The sequence below is a fragment of the Camelina sativa genome, chromosome 19, assembly GCF_030686135.1.
Source record: "Camelina sativa cultivar CO46 ecotype springtype chromosome 19, ASM3068613v1".
NCBI lineage: Eukaryota > Viridiplantae > Streptophyta > Magnoliopsida > Brassicales > Brassicaceae > Camelina > Camelina sativa.
In genome coordinates, this window is record NC_141898.1 from 15,965,127 (window position 1) to 15,984,520 (window position 19,394).

Here is a 19,394-nt window from a genome sequence, read left to right on the forward strand (position 1 = left end):
AAGTAGGCATGTAAGATGGTCGGGGAATCAGCTCGGAGAAAGATTCCATGAGACGGTGTGCCAGCGAGATAGTGGAGTATTCGTTTCGCCGCCTGCCAATGAAGGTCCGTCAGACTGTGCATGAATTGTGACAGGCAGTTTACTGCGTAAGCGATGTCCGGTCTTGTGAATGAAAGATACTGAAAGCTGCCGATCACCGCCCAATACTCACTTGGCTTCTCTAGAGGTGTTCCGGACATTAGAGTCAGCGGAGGAGTAGGTACCATTAGAATGGAAACCGGTCTGGAGTTCAACATGTTGGTTTTAGTGAGAAGATCAACGATATACTTTTCTGCATGAGATGAAGACCCTTGGATGTGCGTGTGGCCTCTAACCCGAGGAAATAGCTCATCTCACCAAGATCTTTAAGAGAGAACCAAGCCTCTAGGTGAGCAATAAACTGAGTGAGAAGAGTATCATTGTTGCCCGTGATCAACATATCATCAACATAAACCAACACGTGGATAGTATCACCATTCTGATGTTGCGTAAACAAAGAAGTATCCGCTACCAAGTTCTTAAACCCAAGTTGGAGGAGATACGATCGAAGTTCCTGATACCACGCACGAGGAGCTTGCTTGAGACCGTATAAAGCTTTGTGTAGGCGGCAAACATAATGCGGACGATCATGATCAACGAAGCCAAGAGGTTGCGCAACATAAACTTCATCATTAAGTGACCATTGCAAGAAGGCATTGTTCACATCGATTTGTCGAAGACTCCAGCCTATAGAAACAACAACATGGAGTACCGCACGTACATTGGTGGAATTGATTACCGGGCTGAATGTCTCGGTGTAATCATGATCATATTGTTGTTTAAACCCCTTCGCAACAAGACTCGCTTTATACCTGTCAAGCTCACCAGTAGGTTTACATTTGAGGGTAAAGAACCACTTACAACCGATTACATTTTGCGACGCGTGTGGAGGGACCAGCTCTGAAGTACCATTCCGCGTCTGGGATTGATCTCATCACACATTGCTTGTCTCCAATTTGGATCCCGCAACGCTTTAGCAACGGTTTTAGGAATACTAGGACGTAAGGGTGTAGAGGTAGCGGTGAGGGAGTATTTGGTGTTAGGTTTAGTGATATTATTTTTGGCTCGGGTTTGCATAAGATGGTTATTTGGTGGTGGTGGAGGAATAGGGACGGGGTGCGGTGATGGAGGAGGTGCCGGTGTAGGTGCAGGTATCGGACCTGGTGACGGAGGGAGAGTTGGCGACGGTGTCGGATTTGGAGATGGTGAAAGTGTAGGTATGGTTGGACTTGATAGTGGTGATGGGTCTAGTGTTGTAGGTGAGGAGGAAGAGGGGCCTGGGCTCGTGTTGACGTCCATGGAGTGTGAGGCTGAAGTCGTTGGAGACGAGTGTGTGGAGGAGACTCGCGTTGGTGAGAGAGGAGGCGATGCCGGTTGGAGTAGAGGCGATGCCGGTTGGAGCAGAGGCAAAGTTGGTACGGTGGGGTGAGGTTCCGAGCTCTGGGGTGGCGACGACGGAAGAGATGACACGAGTGGCGTTGGCACAAGAGGAACAACGGTGGGAGTAGTGTCCAGAACAGGTTCCGGGGAAGAGGAGGACACCCGTACCAGAGTAGGAGCTGCGAAGGGATACTGGTCTTTCTCAAAACGAACATGTCGAGATGTGTATATGCGACCAGATTGCCTATCCAAGCAAAGATACGCACTTTGGCTGAGTGAATACCCTAAGAACACACACAGGACAGAACGTGCAGAAAGTTTGTGAGCTGTGTACGGGCGTATCCATGGGTAACACATACAACCAAAGATGCGGAGCTTGTGATAATTTGGAGGCTGTCCAAACAACTTCACATACGGAGACTCATTGGACAAAACCAATGTCACCATGCGATTGATAAGATAGACCGCAACCCCGAATGGATAAGTCTAGTAACTTAGGGGCATAGACGCAGTGGTCAGCAGGATGAGGCCAGTCTCAACGACATGACGATGTTTCCGTTTGGAGATGCCATTGTGCTCTAGAGTGTGAGGCGGCGTGGTGAGGTGTGTAATACCACGTGTAGTGAGAAACAATCGCAGCGCAATGAACTCCCCACCTTGTCAGAATAGAGTGTGCCAATTTTGCATTTAAATTTGTTTTCCACCAACGTCGTGAACGCAACAAACACCTCACGGACCTGAGACTTGAGTTTGAGAGGATATACCCAGGTGTATCTAGTATAATGGTCAACAATAACTAAGTAGTACTTATAGTTATCAACAGAAACAATAGGAGAAGTCCAAACATCTGTGTATAAATACTCAAGAGGATGATGGGAGGTGATTGTGTTTGAATAAAATGGAAGTTTGTGACTTTTATTAATGGAACAGCCAGAACAAGATAAATGTTTGTGTAAAGATTGAGAAACAGGTAAGGAAAATTTATGAATAAGTGTTTGTTAAATAGAAAAGAAAGGATGGCCAAGTCTCAAGTGCCGAGAGGTGATGTCCATTTTTGGAGAAGGTGAAGCAAATAGAGACGTCACAAACGGCAATGTGACCGGTCACTTATACATCTCATTCCTAGTCTTGCCTTGCAGCAACCGGATCCCCGTGCTGAGATATCTCACATGAAATGAAGTAGGACAGAAAGTAACCGTCACACCATTATTATTACACAACCGATAAACAAAGATAAGGTTTTTGCGAACATCTGGAACACATAACACATCTTTCAAAAGAAGAGAATGAGATGGAGTTGGGAGTAAAGCAGAACCAGTGTTCGTGATCTTCAAACCTGTACCATTGGCAATGATGACCTCTTCACCACCCGTATAGGGTTGTTGCAATGCGAGATTGTTCAAGTCGAACGTAAGATGGTGTGTAGCACCACTGTCCATAATCCAGTTACTCGCATTGTAAGGTTGTGTCGTTAGCATATGAGCGCATGGTTGCCATGGCGGATAAGATGAGACCAAAGAGTTGGTCAGACCAGGAGGTAGAGATTGAAGTTGGAGCTATGAGCAGTGACGCGCACTGTGGCCGTGAACACCACAGATTTGGCACTTGCCTTGGTACGGACGCGGAGTGTACTGGGAGCGATTGGGCTGAGACTGTTGGTGGTTCTAGTTGTTGTTACCGCCGTTGTTGTTGCGGGTGTGGGAATGACCATGATTGCGAGAGTTGTTATTGTTACCGCGATAGGAAGAAACGTTCGCTGTCACCGGCAAGAGAGGAGGAGTCGCAGCCTTGGTCGCTAGTTTAGACTCAAAGTTCAGCAGCTTCTCATACACCTCGGTCAAGGAAGGGATGCGATCACGTTCCTCGATCTGGTCGACCACAGTCTTGTAGTCATCAGGGAGACTTTCAAGGATGAGCTCAATTTGAGACTCATGCTCAACCGGTTTCCCTAGGTGAGCTAGTTGATCAAATCGAGTTGTAAAACCTTGATAATAGTCATTAATGGACTTCATCCCCTTCGTCCAACGTTTTAGTTGCACCCAAAGTTGTTGGACATGGCCATGGCTCGGATTAGCATAAGTGGTGGACAAGGTGGTCCAGATGTAGATCAACCAATCTTGAGAGGGAAATTGCACTAAGCAGAGCGTTGTAGATCAACCAATCTTGACGCTTCCAAAGATTGTAGTCGGGATTAGGAGTAACAACACCATTGGTGGTACTCGTCTAGGGGGAACAGATCCAGATCCATCAACATAAGCAGACAGATCATAGCCATTAAGAAGTGCAAGGACTTGACGACTCCACATGAAAAAGTTTGTCGGAGTGAGTTTTGTCACATTCGACATATTGACGTTCAACAGAACAGGGGAGGAGGAGACAACAATAGTCTCAGAAGTTGTGGTCGGTGAGCTTGTATCAGACATAATCAGAAGCGGAGAGAAAAAAGAGAAGAAGGGAAGAGGCGGCCAGAAAAAAAAAATTTAGGGTTTAGGTATCGAAATGCTCTAATACCATATACAACTGAATACATGATCTTATTAGACATAACACTTTACAATATATATAGTAGGTTTACATGAGTAATTAAGTTACATATAATTACAAGAAGGTCCTATATTAAACCATCTCTTACACAAATACCAGATTATTGAGTTCTCAAATCAAACTTGCTAGCGATAAAAACATAAACGAGTTATGTTGTTGACATGTTTGACATGGTAAAGCATATGAGGTCTTATATTAGTAAGTTAAAATGTGCAAATAAATTCGACGTATGTGGTATAGTGATGCACACTAGTATAATGGTATTCAATGTGGTGTTTGTGCTCAATTTACACACTAACTAAATTACACGTGCTCTTGAAATTCATTTTATTTATATTATAATTTTTATATAAAATAGAATTTATGTGATTGTTTTTAAAAGTTTTTTTGGATAAAACATTATGCAATAAAATTATATGCTAAATATGATGACTTGAAAAAAGACACTTATTTTATAAGTTTTATATTGTTAATGATTTTAGATAAGTATCCGTGCTATAACACTGGACAAATTTTATTTTATACAAAATTTTGTATATTTTATATTTTAAAATAAAAATTTAATATGTTGTATTAGGTTATATATGTGAAGTTATTTCAACAATGTATATTCTACATCATGACTTGAATGTCATTATAAGACATAATTTTGTAAATTTGGTTTTTAAAAAGCGAGTTATTATATTAGGAGTAATTTAATATATTATTATATTTTTTTGTTTTAATATACTTGGTTTTTTGAAATTCTTTCATATTATAGTGATATATTATTGACATTGCTATAACAAATCAAATTTAGAGTGTTTATAGTTTCTAACTTTTATATCAAGTTTCAATATATTAAAAATATTTCAAAATAAATTATTGAAAGTTTATTATATTATATAAAATTATTAAATTCAACCAAAAAATATGAAATTGAATTTAAATATTCAAATTTTGACCCGTTACTAAGTAAAAATTTTAATTCAATAGATATTATTTTTAAAGAATAATATTACTAAATCTTGAATATGTTATAGATTGAATAATTTATATTTGTTTTTAAAAATTTAACTTATGGTATATCCGGAAATAAAACTATTTTTTAATTATAATAAATAATATGATAATTTATTTGATTCACAAAATAGACTCATATATAAAATGAGAGGTGAAGTATAATGATAATTAATAAATTAATATGTTAAGTTAGATATCAAAAGATTTTATTTGATGAATAATTTAATAAAGAAAATTAATATAGTAATTTAGATGACATGATTCTTTAGAATATTCTCTTTAAAATTTTTGGTATAACTTATTTGTAACTAATTAATCTATTATTAATATATAAACTATTTGTAATTAACTTATTAAAATTATATAATCTACAAAACAATGTTGTGCACTTCCATTTTATTATATATGGGATTTATGTATTTATTACTTGAAGGTCGGTGGTCGAAAGGTAATGTTACCTTTAGTAATGCACATTGAAAAATGTGTTCTTCATGTGTTTTGTTGTAATTTATTTATTTTCTATACTTTCAATACTTTTTTGACAGATCTTTTAGAATGCAAATTTGTCGTGTGGTAAAATACTTGTTAAAATGATGAAAACTTAGTTATCCATTGAGAAGCAACATCTGTTTCTCTCAGTCTCTCTCTGAATGAAATATTTGGCTTTATCCAGGATAGAGATAAAGTGGCATGCCTGATTACTTGCTAATCAATGAACTGTGTAGCTGACCGAGAGAGTTCTCTGTCTCCATATAAAGGTTTTGACAAGAACATAATCATATATTGTTACAAAAAACCATGTTGACAATCTATATTGTTTTCTAAAAAAGACTCTAAAACCGAAAAAGTTGGAAGTTAACAATTGGTAATTGGTACATCTATTATTTGTAATATCATTACATTGCATCGTAATTTTAAGATCCAGGAATATTTGTTGTATGTAACAAAATTATCCGCCGCAAATATGTGAATTTTTTTTACCTTGTTTCATGTAAAGTATTTCTAAGCAACAATGCATCATTACTCCATACCATTACTGTTTTATTCAATTTTTACGTGAAGAACGACTCAAGAGAAACCATAAAGAGAGATCAGATTAAAATGTGTGGAGATGAGGGTTCTATTTTCTTCAAACATAATGGGGTAACATGATAGATGAGCAAAATATAAAGGATTTTAGATCTCCGTTACAAGATAAAATTTAATTTGATCCAAATATGACAATAATTCAATTTTTTATAACTGGATCTATATTTTAACTTTAAATTATGATATTTAGTTTCGATTTGGAATCACTTACAAATATAATTTTCTTAAAATAAATGTAGACAAATCTAATTTTCCAAAATATTTGTTGGTATCTAATTTTGAAAACATTTAATTTTCTTAAACGACCTTGGTAATTAAAAAAAATATATATATGATAATTTAGTTGAAAATTTCATATGACATGTTTTATTTTTATTTTATTTTTGATATATATCAAATTTATTTGAGGTAATTCTAATTTTATATTAATATTTGAAATTATTACTGATCCGGCAAGTATAGCCGATCCAAAAATTAAACAGCTTTTTAGAGATCTGAATCTATATATCCTGAAATTCTAAAAAAAATCCTTTTCAAACATAGTATTGTCACCGTAAATTTCGTAAAATTATGAAAGTGTGTATTATCTCTGTTACATGCACGTTATGAATTTATTTCAATAATTTTCATGTGCATACGGACTTGCATTTATTTCTATAACTATTTAAGTATAATTAGCTAAAGTTTTAGCTTTAAAATAGCCATGTGTGGACTTGTGAATGAGTATGCATGTGCATTAGTAAAGATTAATTGACTTAATCTGACTTGCACGCTAAGTCTTATTATACTATTTATGTATCACTAGATATGTTGCTTAGTTGCCAACAAAGACTATTACGTGTCATTACCTTTGTTGATTAACAAAAACCATGATATTTCCTCTCTTTTCACTTCGACAACCCATCTCTTTCTCTGACTCAGTTGTCTCTAATTCTCCACCACCTTCATCATCCAACCTACGTGGTTCGTAGACCTAATTAAATTGCCCAAGCCAATATACATTTTGTGCTCACACATCATATATTTATATTCAGAGGCATGTATAGGTGAGGTGAGCTAGACACCACCCTTATAAGCGTTGACCTTAGGCAGACACATTATCTCCCACGCATGTATGGGCTAATCTACACAACCACGTCAAGATCAAAGTTTTCTGACTAGGGAATTTGACTTGAAGACCCAATAACTCGGTATTGAAATTTGGATCATGTAAACCGTAAACTCTTTCATTTCACAATATATATAAGATGACATTAAATCGTCATCATCAATACTAAATATGTTGTTTAAGACTTTAAGCATTTCCTTCATTTACTATAGTCGGATTTGAGATCTTCATTATCGATTTAACTAATTTAAATCTATAGAAATGGTTATTTTACGCTTCTCTTCAAAATTTCACCTTAAAATGCTTACAAAATGTTCCCTTCACTTCTTTTTTTTGGATTCCAATATTTTGTCACAAGTCAGATCACATAATCTTAGGCTTTGAATGGAAAAGCATATCAGGCAAAACAGATTAAGTGGTTTAAGCAGATCAAGCAGAATAAAAATAGATCAAATATTTGACTGTTTAAATGCAAATCAAGAATGAACAGCATCAAAAAAAGTTGTAGACCAGATCTGCATATATTTTTCCTGCATTTACTACAAAAAGACAAAAAAAAAAAATGAACTACATACAATTTATCTGCTGCATTAACTTTTAAAAATTTAAAGATGTACCACTTGTAATACTTTATTTGTGTTCACCAATCAGTACCTATATATTGGTAGCTAGAAAAAAGAGTAATGTAAAATCAATGATTTTTTGTTTTTTTAACGTTGAACAGTGATGCTATTTTTTTTTCCTTAATTCTGGATCGGAATAATGCACTTATTTATAAATCCATGATGTATGCAGAATTCTAGTATATACATGTGATTAAAGAAATTATTTTTATCTTTTTTTTTCGTCAACTACTATTATTATTAAAATATTTGGTTCCAACCAAGGTAGAATACAAAGTGGAATACTACGCCCAAAATAGGGGAGGCTTAAGCAGGCTGACTACAAGGATGTCTCCGGAGTCAAAGGTCGGAGGAAAACAAGATTTTCCCGGAAACTAACAAAGGAACTAAAAAACCCATACAAAACAGAGCATTTGATAACAAAAAAGAAAGGGAACAACAACCTTAATCTAAGAAAAAGCAACTGGCCATAAAACCTTAACAAAAACAATAGAACCAAGAGAGCAAAAAACTTCTTCTTCTAACGCACAAACGGATGAGATTTACCAAGGATGCCCACATTCAACTCAAGAATAACATCAACCACCTCCTAGCACGATGAGAGTCGATCTCTCGTAACCAAGAACCAGGGACTTCATAACACGGCAAGCAAGACCACTCACTTCCGGAAGCGACAACGACGTTTATACGCCAAAGAACGTCAAACTAGAAGTCTTCAAAACGTGAGGAGCGAGGCCTAACTTCTCATAGAACACCAATCACATAGACGAGACCGACGAAAACGGAGATGACTATCACCCATTATGAACAACAAGAAGAAGAAGGAACTCAACAAACTTAAGGTTCTACCATCACATTCAAACAAAACGAAACCTCTGCTTAGAAAGGAGCCGAAACATCCCAATCGAAAGCTACTAAAACTGCTCAATACTACTAAGGACCACCATAAATCTACCACTAATAACAACCAACTAAAGCGATTCCATCTAACCCTAGCAAAACGTTAAAGAAGAAACGGTTAGAAGGCCGGCTTACCGGACAGTAGAAACAGACGAGACCATGGCCATGGATTCACAAAAACCAAATCTCGAGATCCTCCAACAAGAACAGAGCACCCGCCAGATCTATAGATCTCGGACACCCAACAACAACCCTCTCTGGAGCAGCTGACCACCGACATAACCAAACACCCTCGACGTGAAGATCTACTATTTCCACCAAAATAAGCTTTTCTCCAACGAAATACAAGAGATAAACGAATTGCAGAACCAAAAAACTATAACACAAACGAAAAGGAGAAGCCACTGACGATGTCAGCGAGAAGCGCCAACCACCGTAGTGACTTCCCAGTCATAGATCTGAAAAAACTAGGATTTTACTGTTTGAGAGAGGGAGAGAACAACACTCGGGAGAAAAGGATTTTTTTAATCCAGTTCGTGCCTCTGAGACTATATAGTGTATACTCCTATAGTGTTATGAATTATTTTATTTTTATCTATTTATATAACGAATAAATTCAATGATAGATAATGGTATTCCTCACATTAAAAGGAATGATCTAAGAAGCATTGTGTAAGGAGTTCCGCATTAATAATGAATCGGCATCTAAAATCTAAAGTATCGTAATAAAATACTCCCTCGGGATCAGAATCTCAGACCCACAACAAATACATAAAAATTAGCTATCTCGGGAAAGTAGTTGTTGCATATGTATATAGTATCAGTGGAGCATGTCACTCTGCACCAATTTACAAAATTCAACTTAATTGGTCTCATATTCGTGAATAAAGTACATTTTCAGTGGGTTACTCTATATATCAAATCAAATTGAGAAGATATAAGATAGAGAGATTGGAAGACAGACTGGAGAGTGTCGAATTCAATGATTGTGACCTTAAATAGTGTAGTGTTACACTTTCAACCCATTATATGCTCTCCAACCATCACTACTCCGTGTCTCACGCAATAGATTTTTCTATCAATATATATAACTATCCACTAACTTCTCTTTATATATGCACTTAAAAAGAAAAGATAAAAATAAAAATTCTGTTGGTTTTTATTTACAAAATTGAGATATGAATTACATAAGAACAAGACAAGAATCAAAGTATAGTGAATAGAATATATTTGATATGATTCAGGCTCAGATAAATTTGATATGAGCATGGCTAGAATACCATGCACGCCAAGTTTTATAAAGTCCGAGAGATATTGGCCTATTTCTATACTGCTTTTGCAGCTTTAAAAAAAAAAAAAAAAAAAAAAAGTACGAGAGATATACATATGATAATCATTTAGTATACAGTAGTACTAGTTGTTTCTTTTAAATGAAAAACTTCGGCTTCATCATATTACCACTGACCAACCGTACTTGCTTACTTGTGAAAGTTGTGTTTCTTTCGAATTATTGGATGTTAACTGAGGCCCTAAATCGCATCATGAACATGATGGTTTTCTGGCTTTTTCATTTTATTAATGTATGCATTGTATGGAAATATGGACATGACATTAACACGCATGTTTAGAACCATAAAGCATGTTTAGAACCATAAAGCTAATTGGGTTCGACTAACTTTTAGTCTTTTGTCTTTGTACAGTATAAGACTTCCCCTAAGTCTCTTTGTAACCCAGGTTATATATTCTAGTATAAATGCAGTTGCCAAAAAAAAGAACCATAAAGCTTTCGTGGTAAAAGATTAAAAAAGTAAAGAAGATCCCTACTGTGAACTTTATCAAAAAAAAGATCCCTACTGTGAAATTTACGGCTTGTTTCATGGAACACTATATATACACTTTTTAACTTCAGCTTGCTAACTTTTTTTTTTTTTTGAAAAAATCAGCTTGCTAACTTGAACACTTACTTTAGATATCAACTCATGTAAGAAAATCTTATATATTTTTCACAGATTATGTTTCTAGGAAGACAATATTGTAAACAGACATTTGTGAATTGTGACATATCACACTAGTACCTACACATAAACTAGAACAAAACAATGATTTGAGATGACCATAGTAACCGACGTTCCTTTGATGCAAACCATTGTTACGTTCTAGTTTGCATCCCAAGAACTTTGATTGGTTGAGGGTTTTTTTTTTTTTTTTTTTTGTTGTTGTTGTTTTTATATGCGGTTGTTGGACCATCTCTCCTACTAAATGGCACCAACTTTGACAATCTCCATAATATGAATCATTTTTTTTTTTTTATGTTAACTTCAGCTTGCTAACTTGAACACTCTTGAAATCAACTCGAATATTAAGAGGGGTATTGAACTTGTATTTGGTATGATTTTAATATTTTAGAGTTTTGAAAGATTTGATTGAGTTTTTAGGAGATTTGTTTATTTTTTAAAGTTTTTATATTTAAAAAACAAAAAAAATGAATGTGATTCTACGAGATTTTGTTATTAACTTTGGATGATTTTAGAATCTTTCACAACACAAACAAATTTTTTTTTGTAAATTATTCACCTTCTTTCTCTTTGTTCATTCATATTTCTCTTACTTCCATTCTATGGTTCTTGATCCGTTTCTCTTTAGGTTTTGTTATCTTCCCAGTAAAACTTTTTTAGCTTCAATTCGTTTGTTTTCGTGTCTCCTCCGTATCTTCTATTTCGTCAATTTGGTCCTTATAGGGTTTTAAGATTTTCTCCTTCTTCCTTGCCCTTTTTTGTTTCGTTGGGTTAAAGCTAACCCTACATTTACTCTTTGTTAATGAATTTTTTTCTTCTTTTCGGTGTTTAGGGGTTGGTGAGTTTAGTCCGGCGTGTTGAGAGAAATTGGCAAACTTGTGGTGAGGTTATGAAGCAAAAGCATGAGTATTGATTTCCCCGGGAAAGCAAAGAATTAGTGGGAAGTGTTTTTGGTGGGAAGTGTGAAGGAGAGAAGAAGAGGAAACCTATAGGCATTCCAATTGCCTTGTAATAACTGAAAATCCTTTTAAAAACTATTCAAGAAGGTGTAATTTTATTAGACTTATTTTTCAACTAAGAAACAGAAAAAGTCTCATAGAATCATGTAAAGTATCAGTTTTTAAAAAAGTTGTGAAATTTTGAATAACAGTAAATTTTAAGTAAGATTTATAAATCATTGATTGAATAACAAGAGATTCTAGAGTAGTTTAAATAAGTTTACATAAATTCAAATTGAATAACATATGATTTTAAAAGATTTTTTAAAATCATCAATTGAATAACTTAAAATTTTAAGAATACTCTAAAATCTTTTAAAATACCAAGTTCAGTACCCTCTAAAAAAACATATATTCTTCATTCATTGTTGGATAAAGAACGTAAACCACATATCCTATCACACAATTACAAATTCAGGACTTTGGATATTAGCCCGGATAGAGTATATATACATGGCATCATAGAGTCAAACCCATTAAACTAAAAGGCCTGCCAATTACATCGTTATTTGTACCATTATCAATAACAAGTTAACATTTTTAACAATCTAGAAATATTGTGTGTTTTGCATCCATATTCCAATACTAGGTTATATGATTATATCCCACTGATTGTTATATATATAATAAATTATGTTAATTAATTTAATTTATTTAATAATCATAAAAAGCAAAAAAATCTAAATCTAAATGTTTTTAGGAAATTTACATTTTTAAAAAAATCATAAAAATTCATAATATATAACTAATTTAAATATAATCACACATACATATCTCTTGATTTTCTATGTTTTATTATTATTTAAATTTGATAATAATTTTCATTAGTTTCTCTGAGGATTTGAGGTTAAAAAATGATAAAATGAAAATTAACTATGATATTCAAATATTAATTTAAGTTGTCCATATAAGCTAACACATAACCTAAAGTATTAAATGAGAGAAACAATATTGTTCTCTATAAAATCATATGAAGTGCAAGCAAAACTTTAAAGTACAATTCCCAAAGATTAATTTTACTTTTAAGTCTCTTTTTTATATTGCCCTCATTTTAATTTATATTGCTAGATTTAGTTATAATTGTTTCATCTTTGTAGTAAAAGCTAGACAGAAAATAGAATATTATATTGTTTTTTATATATAGAAATCCTTTTGAAGTACATATTTGAATTAAATAAATATAGCTTAATGATCTTTATGTAATTATATGTTTAATCAGAAACTAAATATAATGATGAGTATTCTTAAAAAATGTATTACAATTTTTTTAGAGGTAAGAGAGAGTTAAGAAAAATTGATTTGATATTTCATAATTATATTACAAATTTGTCTTTCCTTAGAAGTTGGAACATTACATATTTTTAAGAATCAAATAAATATATATGAATATGTAAGAAATAATCTAACATCTAAAGTAAAGAAAGAAGTACATAAAAGCAAGAAGAAATAAAATGGAGAACAATGTAATATATATTATTAAACTCTTACAATATTATCTTCATTGAGTTTTCAACCAATGCAAGAACATTAAAAACAAAAAAAAACAAAGAAAATATTTAGGATTTGAGATATGATGGAGGAGGATGTGAAAATGATTATTTATATGATAAGAAATGATGGAAGTTACATTTCTCAAAAATTAAACTAGAGGAGTTATAATTATAATTGCTAGGGTATTTAACTGAAAGTGAATGGAAAAAACAAATAGTCAATTCATAGTTTATGTAATTTTAGTTACAATTTAGTACTAAAGTGTATATTTATAGTATGAATTAATGTATATGATTAAATATGTTGTATTTTAGGTTTCATTAAAAATAAATATTCTATGTTTTAAAAAAAAAATACCAGATAGACCATTAAGGAGAGAGTAACTGAAATTAGAAAATATTATATAATATAAAAATATAATCTTCATTGAGTTTTCAACCAATGCAAGAACATTTAAAACAAAAAAAAAGAACAAAAAAATATTTAGGATTTCAGATATGATGGAGGAGGATGTGAGAATGATTATTTATAGGATAAGAAGTGATAGAAGTTACATTTCTCAAAAATTAAATTAGAGGAGTTATAATTATAATTGCTAGGGTACTTAACTGAAAGTGAATGGAGAAAACAAAATAGTCAATTCACAATTTATGTAATTTCTATTACAATTTAGTAGTAAAGTGTATATTTAAAGTATGAATTAATGTATATGATTAAATATGTTGTATTTTAGATTTAATTAAAAATAAATATTGTATGTTTAAGAAAATAAACACTAAATAGACCAGTAAGGAGAAAGTAAATGAAATTAGAAAAAAATATATAATATAAAATATATAAAATAATTAGGTAAGAAAATATTAAAAAGAGACCACAAAATAAATTTAAAAGAAAATTACATGACAATATGTCACATGTCACAAACAAATTAAATATAAAAATAATTTATATATTTTTAAATTAGATGATAATAATCAAAAATAGAAGAGTATGTTTCTCATATTTTTAAATTAGAAAGATGAAACAAAAAAAGGGAAAAATGCCACAAAAATACATGACTTATTTGATATTTGCCAGAAAAAAACACGAACTTTTTTCTTTGCCAGAAAAATACTTAAACTATATTATAGGTAATTAAAAAATACATGAACTATCACGATTTTCCAATTTCCCACATATCATATTCATTGTTACGATTTTTAACGACGTTAACGTAATTTTTTACAAACGAAATATTGATTTAAGATCTTTGTTGTTAGTCAACGAAACACCATGAAAACGAAGATGCGATTGATTAGGGTTTCTAGCGGTAATTGAACAGATAAGAGGGGAGGGGTGGGGAAAAGAGAGAGACGAGAAAGAAGAGAAGACATAACTGTGAGATTCCGTTGGTTTTGTTTTGGAAAGTCAAAATATTTATGTGGCCCATTAAGGGCTTGATTGGAACCACATATACTATAGCATTAGCATTAAGCAGCATAAACATTAAGCTGCATAAGCTGTATGCTCTGATTAATATAACACATTTACTTGATTGGTATAGCAGTGGAGTATTAAATATTATATTTATATTAAATCTATGATATTAATTAAAAATATATAATTTAAATGTGTTTCATTAAAAAAATTAATTATCACTCATTGCTATATGATTTTTAAAAAATATATTTTAGATTTAATCAATTTTATAAATTGTTATGTATATATATATATATATAAATGTGTAATTTAATAATTTTTAATTATATATATTTATAATGTTACACATTAATTACAAATAATTAATATATATTATAATTTTTTATAAAAGTTTATATCTATATTTACATTTTTAATTTCAATAACTTTTTAAAATATATATAATATAACACATTAAACTAAAATAAAACAAAAATATATATTATAAACGTTATATCCACATTAATATTTTAATGTATTAAATAAATTATTATATTATTTTTAATAATAACATTAAGTAGTTTCTCATATATATTATCTCATAACAAATAAATTTATCTTTTATAAAATCATAATTTTCTATTTTTACAAAATAAATTAATTATTTAAAATTAATTTAATATATATTTAAATTTTATTTCTAAATGCTTGGGAAATGCTTCAAATGAGAGCATATAGGAAGAGAGCATATGAGAGTATCTGTAGCTTCTAAATGCTCCCTTATATGCTCTCCTAATAAATGTTGATTGAATGATAAAATTAAAAAAGCTTTTTCATATATGCTCTTCCAATCAAGGCCTAACTATTTAAACAAAAGATTCAGAGGTGCCATGTGGCAGATAGATAGAGTTTTCTTATAAGCTGTAAGCCTACTTTATTATATTAGATCTTAAGAAAGTTCTGATAACTTGAAAAGAATAAAATACAATCCAATCATATTTTCTTTATAATAAGTTGAAATAAAATTTTAGAAACTAGCTATAAATTTTGGAAATTAATATCCTCACAAAAAAAACTGTTACTGACATATTCAAAAAATGATATATAAAGACTAATATATTCTGATCCAGTACTGAATTGAATCCTAATAAGAAATACCATATCAGTATTCTTCATTTTTACAAGTACAAATAATGGTTATAAACATATTTTTTTACACTAGCTAGCTGTAGTTCTAAGACTTCACATAATAGGATAGTAATTTTAAATTAACAATTGGGCATAGTGGGATATTAGTAGGTAACTGGCAGGAAAGTTAAGAGACTTTATAATTGCAAATCGTTAGCTTATCTGTAATTTGACTCTTACAAACAATGAAGATCGATTTGGTCGCAGATATTTGTCTGCTCATTTGTAAATATATACACAAACACTCATGCACGCCTAATTTAGACTATTACAAAAGAAACTAAATGCGCAAGCGCTGTATCCGAATGATTCAAACTAGGTGACTAGTATCATATAACAATTCCCAAAATTATTAAACAAAGATGGTCATAAATTAACCATATCATCACACATCTACCGGATCATGGAAATACGAATAATTCAGATATATGCAAAACTTGTAGAATAATTAATATAAATGTGGTGTTAGACTTGATTTACATTTACTTTTTAAGACTGATCCACTAAGTTGTTAGAAGACACAAAACTTTGAATACCACCAATAAAGCAAGAACGTTTGTAAGAAAAAAAAAAAAAAAAACCAATAAAGCAAGAACATCCATTGATTTTTCTTTTTCTAATTTTTTTTTTATTTCTATGATACTTGTAAAGAGTTTCAACCCACTTGTTTCAAAAAGCTATATGCATATGTTGTTGGTGTTGTGTGATAAATCACATTAGAGTCGTAACTCGTAAAAGCTGTAAATTTACCCAAATTATTGAAAGTACATAGAATTAAAAAGAGATCGAGCACTTTCCTTACGAGAAAAAAACGAACGGTGAATAACGCGTTTTTCTTTAGACGACGAAATGTTCATAAACAAAAGAATGAATGTTCAAATATTGGACCAAATCCAAACAAAACAAAAAGACTGAAAAAACAAAAAGTGAACTCGATTTTTCGTCCAACGAAAAGACTATCTTAATATTTTTCACTTTAAAAAAAATAACAATATATTTTTACATTACGAAAATACAAATTATTTACATCAGATTTAAGAAGGAAAAAAAAGAGAGTTTTAAGAGTAGGTGAGACTAGAAAAACTCAGTACCGTTCCCCACCTGCCTCACTCCGCAACGGCGAATTCACACCATTTCTTAACGTTCTCCGGTGGGTTTCTCTTAAATTCCTCGGCGACTTGGCAGTAGGAGATGGCGACTTGGCCGTTGGAGAAGGCGACTTAGCCGTCGGCGATGGCGACGACCGGGGATGGTTACTTTGTTTTTGATGATGATGGTGACTACTCTTACGTGGCTTATTACCAACACGACCTTCATCTTCTTTATTGTCCGAGACTGACTTGTCCGGAGTGTTTGGTACCGTGTAAGTAAATGTCCCCATAGGAATATCATTATAGTCCTTAAGATCATTGAGTATAGAGACGACGGCACTCATACAAGGCCGGTTCTTGGGTCGATGGCTTAAGCATTGGTAAGCCAACGTTGCTGCTTTTCTTGCTCCTGTCTCTGAGTACTGACCTTCAAGTCTCGGGTCCATGATTCGACTTAGCTTACGTGGGTCATTGAGCATTGGACGAGCCCAATCCACGAGGTTCTGTTCCCTCGATGATCGTTTCTTGTCTACCGATCTTCGTCCGGTCAAAAGTTCTAGCAACACGACTCCGAAGCTGTATATGTCACTTCTCGCTGTTAAATGACCGGTCATAATGTATTCAGGAGCCGCGTAGCCTTGTGTGCCCATCACTCGTGTTGACACGTGAGTGTCGTCTCCTTCTGGTCCGTCTTTGGCTAACCCGAAGTCAGAGAGTTTAGCCGTGTAGTCCTGGAAACAAGATTTGAGATTAAAGCTGTTAGAGTTTTTATTTTATTTTATTTATTAAGTGAATAAGTATTACAATTAAATAAAACGGTTCAGAAGACTTACGGAATCTAACAAGATATTGGAGGCTTTGAAATCACGATAGATAACGGGGTTTTTGGCTTCGTGTAGAAATTGAAGTCCCGTTGCGGCTCCATGAGCAATCTTCATCCTCGTAGACCAAGGAAGTGACGCAGAGTACCCTGAAAAGAGTAATATAAAAATTCTGTTAGGACATATTCTTGTCGGGATTTGATCATTAATGGACGATTAAGAGAACATAGAGAAAAAGAGAGAGAGAGAGAGAGAGAGAGAGAGAGAGAGAGAGAGAGAGAGAGAGAGAGAGAGAGAGAGAGAGAGACTCACTTCTGAACAGTTGATTCTCTAAGCTTCCACGAGGCATGAACTCATAAACAAGAGTCCTATGTTCTTCCTCGCAACAATAACCAATCAATTTCACAAGATTTTTGTGCTTTAGCTGTCCTAAAAACATAACTTCCGTCTGAAAAAAAAGATTAAGAGAGACTCATCATCATCAAACTAAAAAAAAAAAAAGAGAAATATCTAAGGCAAATTTAAAGGTACTAACCAGCCATTCACGGTGACCTTGAAGACCTTCAAGATCGAGTAATTTGACAGCTACAGGCTGAGCTTTAAGACCAGGACGAAGCTTATCATCGATAAAACCTTTATGAACAGGACCAAACCCTCCTTCGCCGAGGAAATTAGTCGATGAAAAGCTTTGTGTGATGACTTTAAGCTCGGCTAAGGTGAACACGTGGAGATCTGATCCGGCCAAAGAAATGGACAAATCTTCTGATAAAGTGTTGGAACTTGGATTACTCAAATCAAGAATCGATAGTCTTTGGAAAGAGCTCTGTTTCTTGATGACATCATCTTTTCTTTTGGTTTTTTTAGAAGAAGCCATTAGGGTTTCTGGATCTCCTAGACATCCAACGATTAGTGATCTCCATGATACTTTCTTCTTCACCGCCATTGTTTATTTGTGTGTTTCTTTTCTTCTTCTTCTTCTCGGTTTTGGTTTGGAATGGGAGAGATGATGAATGGGTTCTTCTTTAAAGAAAATGAGAAGACGATTTTATAATATAAAGTTTTTATGCTATATTTATTAACTCCGGTTTGGTATTTAAAGGTCACGAGGAGAGAATGAGAGAGAGAGAGAGAGAGAGAGGACGAAGACTTTTGATTACTAATTTCAATTCAAATTCACCTACTACTACTAATGCTACTCTTTCGTTCTAGAGTGATGGCTATATATTTTCTAACCGTAGTTTTCTTTGTGACACACGCTTATTTTTATCTTTGTTTGATATTTTTCAAAGGAAATGAACGAGTTGATTTTTAAGTTAGTGGTGGGTGCTTCCAAAATTGTAGACGATGACAGCTTTGCGCCTTTCTCTAACGATAAACAACTACGTGTTATCTTTTCGTTTCGTCAATGGACCATTTATACATGTGATTCTGATGCAATGACGCCAAAAAAAAGAAGTTTCAGATCAAACAATTATTTCTTTTGTATTTTTTTCCCCCGGAAAATATTTAGATATTTGGAAGTTTGAGTAAATAAATTCAAAAGAAACAATAATAAAGCTGTTTTGTTTGTGTGGTTCGATTTTGTTTTTGTCATTTCTAGTAGTTTTACAAGCTAGATATAGGGCTGTCTTCGGTCAAATTTGACTACAAGTTCTGGTAATAATCACG

At 32.9% G+C, this 19,394-nt stretch overlaps 1 protein-coding gene and 1 long non-coding RNA gene across 3 annotated transcripts; both read right to left on the reverse strand.

Annotated features, from left to right (window-relative positions):
- Positions 1-8,023: 8,023 nt before the first annotated feature.
- Positions 8,024-9,394, reverse strand: LOC147920644 (uncharacterized). 2 transcript variants are annotated; one of them, XR_015591682.1, is made up of 2 exons: positions 8,860-9,394; positions 8,024-8,615 (listed from the first exon to the last, which is right to left on the reverse strand). It is a non-coding gene; the product is annotated as an uncharacterized LOC147920644 (long non-coding RNA). The 2 variants fall into 2 exon arrangements; XR_015591681.1 differs by having other exon boundaries at positions 8,024-8,669.
- Positions 9,395-16,750: 7,356 nt separating this feature from the next.
- Positions 16,751-18,924, reverse strand: LOC104766570 (serine/threonine-protein kinase RIPK). Its single transcript, XM_010490482.3, has 4 exons — positions 18,262-18,924; positions 18,039-18,174; positions 17,739-17,875; positions 16,751-17,636 (listed from the first exon to the last, which is right to left on the reverse strand). Exons 1-4 carry the CDS (start codon positions 18,667-18,669, stop codon positions 16,899-16,901), a joined length of 1,419 nt encoding a protein of 472 aa, XP_010488784.1. The 5' UTR covers positions 18,670-18,924; the 3' UTR covers positions 16,751-16,898.
- Between the last annotated feature and the right edge of the window lie 470 nt (positions 18,925-19,394).